Source organism: Xiphophorus hellerii, chromosome 15 (genome assembly GCF_003331165.1).
Source record: "Xiphophorus hellerii strain 12219 chromosome 15, Xiphophorus_hellerii-4.1, whole genome shotgun sequence".
Classification (NCBI taxonomy): Eukaryota; Metazoa; Chordata; class Actinopteri; order Cyprinodontiformes; family Poeciliidae; genus Xiphophorus; species Xiphophorus hellerii.
In genome coordinates this window covers 3,678,613-3,690,633 of record NC_045686.1, presented here as the reverse complement: position 1 = coordinate 3,690,633, position 12,021 = coordinate 3,678,613, and the positions used below count along the sequence as shown (strand labels likewise).

General features: G+C 36.9%; 1 protein-coding gene and 1 long non-coding RNA gene across 3 annotated transcripts; both read right to left on the bottom strand.

Moving 5' to 3' along the window:
- Window positions 1-1,528: 1,528 nt before the first annotated feature.
- On the bottom strand, window positions 1,529-6,408 carry LOC116734625 (uncharacterized). 2 transcript variants are annotated; one of them, XM_032586115.1, is made up of 10 exons: window positions 6,207-6,408; window positions 5,625-5,957; window positions 5,209-5,478; window positions 4,969-5,061; window positions 4,527-4,616; window positions 4,419-4,447; window positions 4,279-4,335; window positions 3,991-4,050; window positions 1,857-3,385; window positions 1,529-1,642 (listed from the first exon to the last, which is right to left on the bottom strand). In XM_032586115.1, the coding sequence occupies exons 1-9, from the start codon at window positions 6,265-6,267 to the stop codon at window positions 3,269-3,271; spliced, it is 1,110 nt and encodes a 369-aa protein (XP_032442006.1). In that variant the 5' UTR covers window positions 6,268-6,408; the 3' UTR covers window positions 1,529-1,642; window positions 1,857-3,268. The 2 variants fall into 2 exon arrangements, with proteins under 2 accessions (XP_032442006.1, XP_032442004.1); XM_032586113.1 differs by having other exon boundaries at window positions 5,625-6,408.
- A 1,339-nt stretch (window positions 6,409-7,747) lies between these two features.
- Window positions 7,748-10,726, bottom strand: LOC116734626 (uncharacterized). The gene is made up of 3 exons (XR_004342246.1): window positions 9,019-10,726; window positions 8,510-8,648; window positions 7,748-8,123 (listed from the first exon to the last, which is right to left on the bottom strand). It is a non-coding gene; the product is annotated as an uncharacterized LOC116734626 (long non-coding RNA).
- Between the last annotated feature and the right edge of the window lie 1,295 nt (window positions 10,727-12,021).

Here is a 12,021-nt window from a genome sequence, read left to right as displayed (position 1 = left end):
GAACAGTTGGATTCACTTCCTGAACCACGAAAAGAAACAGGCTGATTAATAACTGCTTTCAAAAAGAGGAATAGTGTAATTGGTTATAAAAGTGATACTCACAGCATAGACATGCACCTGCTTCACGTTTCCTGCAAAGTCATCAGGCTCGACTTTAACATCCAGTTAAAACACTTGTTGATTTTAATATTTAAAGTATTATGTTCTCACGTTTAGTTCTCCATCTGATGACAATCCCAGCAACTGTCAAGAGTGCGACTAAGACCACAGCAGCAGCAATGTAGGGAGCTCCTGATGGAGCTTAATGAAAAGTTACACTTTAGATCAGCTTTAGTTTTTACTTTTTCCTTATAGTTGAAAGCATAATTAATGAAACAAACATATGAAATGGTTCTGTTGGTTAAATGGTAAAAATATAGTTTTTTAAATGGTTGCATATAATAATTTCTCCTGAATGCTTGTTCTTAGTTGGCCATTAGTGTAGGATGTTGACATGTTTGCATTTCACACAAGATCCTGACTGAACAAGCATGTGTCGCCTTTATGTGGAAAGAAATGTCCTGGTAACAGACAATAATGAGAAGAACCAAATGGTTCTTTGACTATCAGAACTCAGTGCTGTGGTGGAGTTTATGGTTAATGTTTCATTATCTTCATTTGACAGGAGAACGTTTGTAAGTTTTGTGGCTGGATCTGATGTTGTGGTATCAAACGGTTTTCTTGTTGGGTTGCATGAAGTTTTACCTGCATGCAAATAAATGGACAAAACCAGGAAGTTATTAGATTCATGTTTTCAATTTGAATGAGAAAAACAAAATACATGCAAACATCAAACCAGATGAAATTAAGTATTTCTGATTATTTTATTCAGTCTGAAGCAAAAACATTTCTCACCTGATTTATCTTCTGTGAACTGATGGTTGAAGTTGAAGATCTGTTTGGTTTCACCGTCTGTGACTTCACACTGGAACTCACACCTCTGTGTGTAGGAATCCTCTATAAAACAAACTGCAGCAGAGCAGCCAGAGTGTTGTGTTGTACAGTTGATCGAAGCGATATTCCCAGTAGAACAGTCAGTCAGCCATTTCACTCTGTATTCACCCTGATCAAGCGTCTCCACAGAGCAGGTTAATGTCACCACATCTGTAACCTTCTGTTTACTCACTGGTCAAGAAATAAGATATTGGAAGAAAAATTTTACATAAATTATACAATTATACAATAGACAGTCTGGCTACTATTGAGCTCAATCTTTAAAACAGTGATAAAGTGTAGAAGAGAAAAATAACTTCATATTCATACTCACTGTGAACAACAGACAGAGAAACTCCAGACTGATGAACCAGAATGTGTTTACTGGGTTCAGCTTCAGATTTATATTGTTGACAATTATAATAACCAGCATCCTTCACTGTGATGTTCCTCATTACCAGAGAACAGTTTGCTGCAACACTCAGTCTGTTAGATTTACTCTGAACATTTTTAACCTTTCCCAGTGTAACCAGTTCTACTGAGCCTCTGGTGGTACTATTGACCCATGTGGTACCATTACAGTTTATCTGACCACTTATCACATGTTGGCAAGACAAAACCGTATCATCCCCAGATCTTATGAAAACAGATGATCCAGTTATTGTGCACACTGTTGACAAAAACAGACAGTAAAAAATACATAAATACACAAACTTGAACATTTCAAGATCATTCAATTTAACTGGAAGCTTGCAGACATATTTCAGATGTTCAATGACAGAAAATGACTGACTTGTGGTAGCAATATAAATAAAACATTTCCTTGTTATGATTATGAGCAGCTATATTTTCTGAGCCATTTAAATATTTCTTTATATACTTACCAGTAAACTGAAGCCCCAGGAACAGAAATAAATGAACTTTAATCCATTTTAGTTCAGCCATTGCTCCTTGATGCTTCCGTCTTTCTTGTTCTAATGAACTAAACCGACACTGGCAGCTATTGAAGGTCATCTGTACTTCCGTGATAAAAGAGGTGTTACTTTCTCACATCCTCATTATGTTAGGAAATAACACACAAAATGTATATTTTAAGTTGCTTCTTACTTTAGTGATTAATCTTAATTAACTATAGGCATATTTGACTTTGCTAATAAGATCTAAACATGCTAAAATGCATCTTAATGCCTATTTGTGAACATTGTGTTCAACTATGAAGCACAACAGAAACAGAGGCGTTTCTCACCGTCATAAAGCGAAATCATCAGGACCTCGTCACTGGATGGCAACAAACAGGAAGTTCTCAGACGGAAGCTGAGCTTACAGCGTCAACAGCAGATTATAACATAGATACAGAGAGACTAGAAGAGCCACAGAAAGAGAAGTGGACACATCGCACACTGATGACAGCTTTGTTGCGAACAGAACCTGATAGAACCAGAAGGTGAATTCAACTCAACGTCTGGCCCATTTAATGAAGGTAAGAGGGACCCAAGTGTCAAACCAGAACATTTGAAACTGTTTACATCATCATTGGTGTCCTAGACAACCTGCATGGATACCTGACCTCACCGCCATGAACAGGCGCCATCGTCTTCCACAACCTGGGAACATTCATGCCAGAAAAGGGACCGGCCAGCCTCAGTGCTTTTCTCTGATGAAAGTCGATTCACATTGATCAGAAATAATGATCTTCAATAATGTTAGAGTCGTCAATGCGAGCGTCATGCTGTTACCAGACCAGCATTTGGTGGTGGAGGTGTTACAGTTAAGGCAGGTGGGTCTAATGTAACTAATATTAATGAATATAATGTTATAGAAGGAAAAAAAATGTGTAAAATAAACAAATAAATACAAAAATAAATTACAAAATAAAATGAAGATTTGATGCAAAGTGCAGTTTGGGATTTTGGGAACTTTATTGTGGATTTGATGTTGTTGATCACAGGATTTAGACAGAAACCAAAACAGTCTCCAGTCTTTTCACAGTTCATAAAAATCATCATCATTCTGCAACTGAAGAAAAACCCATTTGAGATGAAACTAAAATGTCTTCTCCTCTCTTCATCCCCCGTTCCTGTCAGCTTACTTTCATATAAGGGACACTAGAACCCACAAAAGACCCCCTGGATGGGAGGGGAAAAAATACAGGAAACTGATAAAAGCAAATGTCCGACAAAATTTTCCAATTCGTTTTAAAACAAAGAGAGATACAAGAGTCACTCAGAACCACCAACATCTGGAACTTACATGATACCAATTTAACAGAAAAGTTTTATTAAAGTCTCATTCCAACCTATTTGCCTGGAGCGGTGAGGAGAGAGTAGAGGCCGTTGGGATCAGTAAACGCTGCAGCAGGCGGGCCTGGAGCTCCCACAGTGCTGTAGGTCATGTCGTCCCTTTCACCAACAACCTGGAGAAAAATAAAAAATAAAAAGGTATAAGATACTTCCTGTTTGATTCACAAAAACCTGACAAATGTTAACAGCTGCTTCAAGTTTTTTATCTTTTATTTTTATCCTATTTAGCTCCAACTTATCAATTTCTGTTTGTTTTTCCAGACAAAATCACATAACGTGACACACCGACATGTGGAGCAAACAAGTTTGCAAAAATAAAGATTTCATGTTTCACTAATACCAACTCTCTGCATATCTGCGTTTTTTTTTTTTTTTGCTGTAGTGCTGCTGTCACAGGAGTCTCTTATGTAAAACCAGCTGAAGCAGACACTACTTCGAAAAAGTTAAGAATATTTGGCTTTCAGGTGAAATTGATGAAAAACGTGAAATTACAATATTATATAATGTAAATAAGGAATATTATCATAAGAATGTGATGTTGATTTCCTCCTCTCAATGTACTGAAACAAACTCCAAACATTGGTGGGTTTGAAACAACAAGAAATGTCAAAATCTTTAGTTTAAATTCAAGTCTGATAAAATGAGGAGCAGAGTGAAAACTTTCAGTCAGATTGAGACGAGGAGCAAAGAACATCTTACTGACTAGCATCACACTTACATTAAACCTGACTGGAGTTTCACTGATGGTGGAGTAGTAGACACCATCTTCATCCTCCACCTGCAGAAGAAACATTTAGTTTAACATCTGAGACATGAAGAGTAACTTTGACAGGTTTATTTTGCTACAGTCGTTTCTAATTTAACAGTTTATTTTAAAAGAGGCACACATCAAACTCTAGATGCTTTATGAGTTTTTGAACAGTAATCTTAATATCTGTAGTCATGAAACTCATGTTTCTGGTTTTCATGATTAGCAGAGGTTTCTTTGCGCTGTGTGTGTTCTCACGTTGTCTCTGCTGGTTTCCTGGTTGGTGGTAGATACTGGAACAGTTGGATTCACTTCCTGAACCACGAAAAGAAACAGGCTGATTAATAACTGCTTTCAAAAAGAGGAATAGTGTAATTGGCTATAAAAGTGATACTCACAGCATAGACATGCACCTGCTTCATGTTTCCTGCACAGTCATCAGGCTCGACTTTAACATCCAGTTAAAACACTTGTTGATTTTAATATTTAAAGTTTTATGTTCTCACGTTTAGTTCTCCATCTGATGACAATCCCAGCAACTGTCAAGAGTGCGACTAAGACCACAGCAGCAGCAATGTAGGGAGCTCCTGATGGAGCTTAATGAAAAGTTACACTTTAGATCAGCTTTAGTTTTTACTTTTTCCTTATAGTTTATAAGCATAATTAATGAAACAAACATATGAAATGGTTCTGTTGGTTAAATGGTAAAAATATATATTTTTAAATGGCTGCATATAATAATTTCCTCTGAATGCTTGTTCTTAGTTGGCCATTAGTGTAGGATGTTGACATGTTTACATTTCACACAAGATCCTGACTGAACAAGCATGTGTCGCCTTTATGTGGAAAGAAATGTCCTGGTAACAGACAATGATGAGAAGAACCAAATGGTTCTTTGACTATCAGAACTCAGTGCTGTGGTGGAGTTTATGGTTAATGTTTCATTACCTTCATTTGACAGGAGAACGTTTGTAAGTTTTGTGGCTGGATCTGATGTTGTGGTATCAAACGGTTTTCTTGTTGGGTTGCATGAAGTTTTACCTGCATGCAAATAAATGGACAAAACCAGGAAGTTATTAGGTTTATGTTTTCAATCTGAATGAGAAAAAAATACATGCAAACATCAAACCAGATGAAATTAAGTATTTCTGATTATTTTGTTCAGTCTGAAGCAAAAACTTTTCTCACCTGATTTATCTTCTGTGGACTGATGGTTGAAGTTGAAGATCTGTTTGGTTTCACTGTCTGTGACTTCACACTGGAACTCACACCTCTGTGTGTAGGAATCCTCTATAAAACAAACTGCAGCAGAGCAGCCAGAGTGTTGGGTTGTACAGTTGATCGAAGCGATATTCCCAGTACAACAGTCAGTCAGCCATTTCACTCTGTATTCACACTGATCAAGCGTCTCCACAGAGCAGGTTAATGTCACCACATCTGTAACCTTCTGCTCACTCACTGGTCAAGAAATAAGATATTGGAAGAGAAATTTTACACAAATTAGACAAAATAGGACAGTCTGGCTACTATTGAGCTCAATCTTTAAAATAGATACAACAGTGATAAAGTGTAGAAGAGAAAAATGACTTCATATTCATACTCACTGTGAACAACAGACAGAGAAACTCCAGAATGATGAACCAGAATGTGTTTACTGGGTTCAGCTTCAGATTTATATTGTTGGCAATTATAATAACCAGCATCCTTCACTGTGATGTTCCTCATTACCAGAGAACAGTTTGCTGCAACACTCAGTCTGTTAGATTTACTCTGAACATTTTTAACCTTTCCCAGTGTAACCAGTTCTACTGAGCCTCTGGTGGTACTATAGAGCCATGTGGTACCATTACAGTTTATCTGACCACTTATCACATGTTGGCAAGACAAAACCATATCATCCCCAGATCTTATGAAAACAGATGATCCACCTGCACACACTGTTGGGTTAAAAAAAAAAAAAAGACGCTGAAAAATACTTTTAAAATGCATAAATCTAAACATTTCAAGATGATTCAGGTCAACCAACTGATGCATTGTTCAATTCTCGTGTTTAATAACAGAAAACAGCTCATTTCTAATACATAAAAGTGTAAATATAACATCAGTTTACTGAATTTAGCATCTAGAATTAGATCTGATACCCAGCTATATTTTCTGAGACAGTAAATATTTCTATATGTTCTTACCAATAAACTGAAGCCCCAGGATTAGAAATAAATTAACTTTAATCCATTTTAGTTCAGCCATTGCTCATCGACGCCTCGTCGTCCTTGTTCTGACTAAATAAAGCGTCTGGTACAAGCATTTTGTTGAAGGGCATCTGTACTTCCTGTTAGAGAGGTGATACTTCCTCATCTCATGTTAATTTAGGCTTCATTTCTTTTAAAGAACAGATTAACCTGCATTAAGTGTTAATATATTTTAACATTACCAAGTAAGTAAACGTGTAAAAATTATATTTAAGCCATTTGGTGAACATTGTGTTCAGCCACAAAGCACATGAGAGACAGAGGCGTTTCTCACAGCTAGAAAGGAAAAGTGAACTGAAAGTGAAGCAAAAGTTTTCAAATAAACAAAAGTTTTCCAAAGAGTCTTTGCAGATTTAGCATTGAGTAAAACATGCATCACGCAACAGCAGCAGGTAAAACACAGTTAGAAAAAAGGTTGAAAAGCTTTAATGAAACTTGCTTCAAATTTGTACTCGGCCTTCATGAGAAGCGAAGAGGGAAGTGGTTTGGTGAAAACGTTTGCTGCATCAGGATCCGTCTTCACAGCAACACCACAACTGCTCACAACGACGAAACAAACGTCTCCCTTTAAGATCTCAATACGTTTAACATCTTTCACTTCTGTTTTGGTCATTTTTTATGCTGTATCCACAAAAAACCATTAGGCAGCAGTTTACTGTTAAAAATGCAGCTATAAACTTTATTTGATATATAACAACATTTCAGCTCTTAGCGTTAAATAAAAGTCAGGCACCCAAAATGTCATGTTTGTAATTGGTTCATTTTATAGCAGCCTTCATAAACTTCTTTCTAAAATATTACCAACTAAACTGGCTTTGACTAATGACAAGCTTCTCATTTATTGTTTCATTTGTAGTTGCTTTGTTAATCTCAATACCAGCCGTTATAAAACCTTGTTAGTATCATTTATTATACATGGTAGTTATGGGAAATGCTTATACCTCACAAGATTTAAATGAAACATTTTTCACAAACATTTGACCAAACAGTTCTAGAGTTAGTGCATCTATTAAACCCAGAAAATGGAAGCAGAACAGGCGGATTTGTTATTAGTGTCCAATGGCAATTATATGCCGTTTTCTGGGTTGCTAAATTAACATACTCTTCATACATGGGGACTCATGCTGCGTTCCAGTTGTATTGGGAAAATCCAACATCCCAGTTGGTAAAATCAAGCAGATCGCCCTCACAAGCTGGATTTCCCACTATTCAACAGGGAGCAACGCCAGCTTGCCCCAGTTACGACTTGTAAGGCTGACTTTGAGTTTCAATATGGCCGCTCCTTGCAGTAAGCTGTGGTGGAAACATGTTTATTTTATGTAAGAGTGTGTCTTAAACCAATGGTAGAGTAGAACCAGCAACTAATCTGAACAAACTGAAATGGTGTTTGGTTGTGGAGTGTAAAGTTCAACATGATGTCTGGTCTGTGTGGACGTCACTATGATGAAAGTCGCCGTTACCTCGGGTGTAACGTCAAACTGGACCGCAGCTTCATTTCCTCTGGATGTCGCTCCAAAATAAAATACGTTTATCATTTCTGTCTAGATCAGCAACAACAAATCTGATGTAAGTTCAATTTTAGAAAATAACATTATATTTGATTGCTGGGAATAACCACATTATCTCCATATACTCACTGTTTTTGTTTTTTAATCATATAAAGATAAAATATACATCGTCAAAAAAAAGAAGGACAAACATACCGTATTTTTGAAATGCAACACTCCAGAAAAAGAGCGTGGAGAATCCTGGAGAACATGCGTCTTCACCGCTCAGCATAATCCAGGTCAAAAACCAATTCCTGTTTGTTCACCCTCCTGCTCCTTGTTTATCCACAAGTATGGAAGCACAAAGCTGCCGAAAATAAAAAGTGAAAAGTCACCAAGTCAAAGCACCGAGTGCCATAACATTGAGATCAACATGGACCCGTAAGTGTAGAGCAACACTGAAACAAGTCAGCTTTCTGGAAAGTCTTTAAAATAGATACAAAAAAATATTTGCTAAAGAGTTAATTTTATGCCTACAAAGAGGAACAGAGGTGAATCAGCGTTCCTTTATTAGTGTTTCCCATTTTGGGAATAAAAACGCATATAGAAACTGTTTCCTGTGTTAGCCTGAACGTACTTTGTAAAATCTGGGCGTATAAACCGGCTGGTTCAGGAGGATGTTCCTCTGTGGATTCCTGAGGGTCAGATCTACACAAATTTAACCCGGCGGCTCAAACTTTACTGGGTCCGTACCTGGCAGAACCGCATCTCCGCCCCAGTCCAGCAGAGAGCAGCTTCATTCCCAGACTTCCTGGATGATTTCCGCTCAGATGAAGCTTCTGGAAACAGCTGGAGGTCAGAGACACACAGCCTCTCTAAATGTTCAGAGAACCTGACAGAGTGGGGTTATAAACATATCCTCTGGTTTACAACCAAGAAGAAAAATATTTATATCCATAAATATTTCCATTAAAACATTCCTTATCAGAGATTTTAAAAAAAAGAGGAACAATGAACTGTGTTCTGAGCTCAGAGTCTTTAGTTTAACAAAATGACTTTTGATTCAATCCATTTTGTTTCATTTGCAGCATTATTGAGATATTTTAGAGAATATTCTCTAATTTACTATATTTGGGAGATTCTTGGATTATCTTCTATTCTCCACCAGAGTTAAAGGTCCAATAGGCAGGAAAGGCACAAAAAACCTAAAAGGAAAGTGTTCAGTTTGATCCTTTATGTACGATTAGAATCGATTTTTCCACCTGTCCTGTTGAACAGCAGACTTCAACCGTTGCTATGGGGTTTTTCGTTGCCGGGCTCCATTGTGGGTTCACTGATGCTTCCTGCTGACTGCAGGGCGACCGCAGACTTCCTCCATCTCATTTCCCCTCTGCTGGGCTTCATTGTACTTTGGTTTAGTGAAGAACTGTTGAACATGAGCCCTGAGCTTGACGCAGGCGTGCAGCGTCCACAGAAGACTGAGGAAATGATTCTGCTGCGAAAGCACCACAGTGCTGCAAGCTGGAACATTTAAATGTCAGACTGAAGGCTGAAAAATAAAAATAAAGCAACGGGGATTTAATGACAGAAATTCAATGTTTGGAATATCTAAAAAATGATTAAAATCCTCATTAAACATATAAATGACTTGATTTTATTTTCCTCTTCCTACAAAGAATAGATTACTTTGATCACAAGCATAAGTTTCAATGCAAACGCAAAAATGCTGAATATTATTGTACTTTTCTGACTATGGAGTTGAGATGTTTCTCTGATGCAGGAAAATGAGAAACATTTGAGCTTTGCTGTTTGATTCTGCAAAAACATTTAGCTTTAGGGTGGGCAGGTTGCCAAAGGTGCCGCGTCATGTTGAATGAAGTTCGGTCCAAAGTCTAATCCGATGCAGGCCGAGAAAAGAAAACATCGTTCGACTTACTGTTACAGCGATAACAGAACACAAAGCACTGAAGAGAAAACAAAGAGATTAAAACACATCACAGAAACTTCCTTCATGAGAGCAGAAAAAGTCTTTTAAGCAGATCAGTTTGTTTACAGATGTTATGACTGTTAACGGTTCATACCTGGTTTGGATGCAGATCCAGTTTCAGCAAAGTTTGTTTGTTTAAGTTTTGTTCTTCAGCAAAATGTACAAATGTATGAGAACAAAAGCCTAACGTTCCTGCTGTTGGCGTTTCTTGTGCACATTTAGAAAGACAGAAATATTCTGATAAGAAACTTTTGTCTCAAACTGCTACAGGAAGAAAACTCTAGACTGAAGACAAAATGTGGTAAAAGTGCATTTGTTTTAACTTATAAACGTTCTGAATCATTTATTGTTCTCTCAGAGAAACAAATCATTCAGCATCCCGATTATTGAGAAATCCTATCTGAACATCAGAAATCATTTTTACCTAAATACATGCAGAGAACACAACCTGACAATACAAGCAGGAAAATAAGAAAAGTTCACCTTTTTGGAATAAATATCAAGGTAATACAACATTGCAACAAACAAAAGCAGCAAAAATCAGCAAAACAAAATAAATAATCACCATGATAAAAGATGTTAAAAATATTAGTTTTAAATGTTTGAGGGGTCAAAATCTGTTCCCTGTCATCCACCTGAGAGGATTCAGCTTTTAACCAGTAACCTGTAGAATTAGAAGCCATTTTACAAATCTACGGGAAAAAACACAGTTTTTGACCTCATAATTTACAAAGCTCACCTTGTCGTGGATACAAGGATATTTACAACTTTTCGGAGGAGAAGCAGAAAGTTCTTGAAGTTTTGATCAGCAGAGAGAAAATCTGGACATTTTCACTGATGACATTTTCTGAAATATGTTTGACTTTCACGTATCTGTAGCAAAAAACAGATCTTTAATATATAAATGCTCTTATAACCTGGGTACAAAGTATAAAGTAGTTCCATCAAACAAAGCAGGTAAAAAGCTTCCCGTGGGAACCTGAGGCTGCAGGTGTTTCTAATTAAAGCGGTCGCCAAGCCAAGTTTAGATGAGCATTACTGCCATCTACTGGAATGGAGTGTGAATCGGGTCGCTAAATAAATGTCACATTTTAAAACTAACTAAATAAATAAAACTATTGGCCACAATCAGTCCGCCTGGCCATGTTACTTTCCTATTTCTGCATGAAATATAAAACTAAAACCAAAATATATTGAGCAAATAAATTGGAGATGAAAGATAGTTAAATATTTACGAAAGCAAGGAACATTAAAATGTGCAGAGTATAAAGATCATTAAACCTTCACTCAAGCTGATTCCTATTTACATGGAAGGAAGGAAACATTTATGCTCTCTAACTCTACATACAACATAAAGGTGTTGTTAAAATATATTTCAAATGTTAAAGATTTTTGTTAGATTTAAAAAAATAAATTCTCTATAGTTTTCTAACCCAGTTATTTTAAGAAAAAAATCAATTAAATTGTTAAAGGTCATAATTTTGTTGCAATTGGACAAAAATGTAAGCAGTAAAAAAATACACATTAAAATAGAACATAAATTATTTTTGAGTTTCCCACTAACTTAGTCATTAAAGGAGGAATTAGTTTTATTTAAATACCTTTTCTGATTATTTTACGTAAGATCAATTTCCTGTTTGTAGCAGATTTCAAACTAATAACTTTAACATTGTAGTAGCAACTGTAAAGAAAATAATTATTGTTTGGTGCTTAATATAGCTAATCCACGACATGTGTAAAGGTATAGCCAACACTTTAATTTGGAATAGTTTTCTGTTGAACATTTGGGAATTCAGCTGAAGAAGCAGGCCAAAGCAGGGCCTTTTTTCCTCCCCCGCTGACAGACACAAAGCTATAAAATTTACACTCTGATAGGAGTTACAGACTCTTTGGCGCCTCTCCCCGTACCTGGCGCGGCCCAGGACGAAGTCGTCCGCCCTTTGACTTAGATAAAAGCCAGACATCGGAGCTGAGATAGGGGGAGTCCCAGGATCTCTGGGTGTTGAGGGAGTTTCTGATTGGTCAAAGAACGGAACGCCTTGCCTGCATATATTAAATAGGGAAACACCTTTTTACTTTAAGATTCCGTGTTAAGAAAAAGAAGAGAGGTTTTTTTCCATCTTTTCCTCCACATTTTGGGCGCCTTTGTCTGTCTTTTGTGTTTCGTGTTGTCTGTTCTCTTGTCTGTATAAAATGTATATCTCTGTACCTCTGCAGCTTTGTTGTCGATTGCTTTGTATGAGATTAAACTCCGTGATCTGTGACGTCAACACGTTTT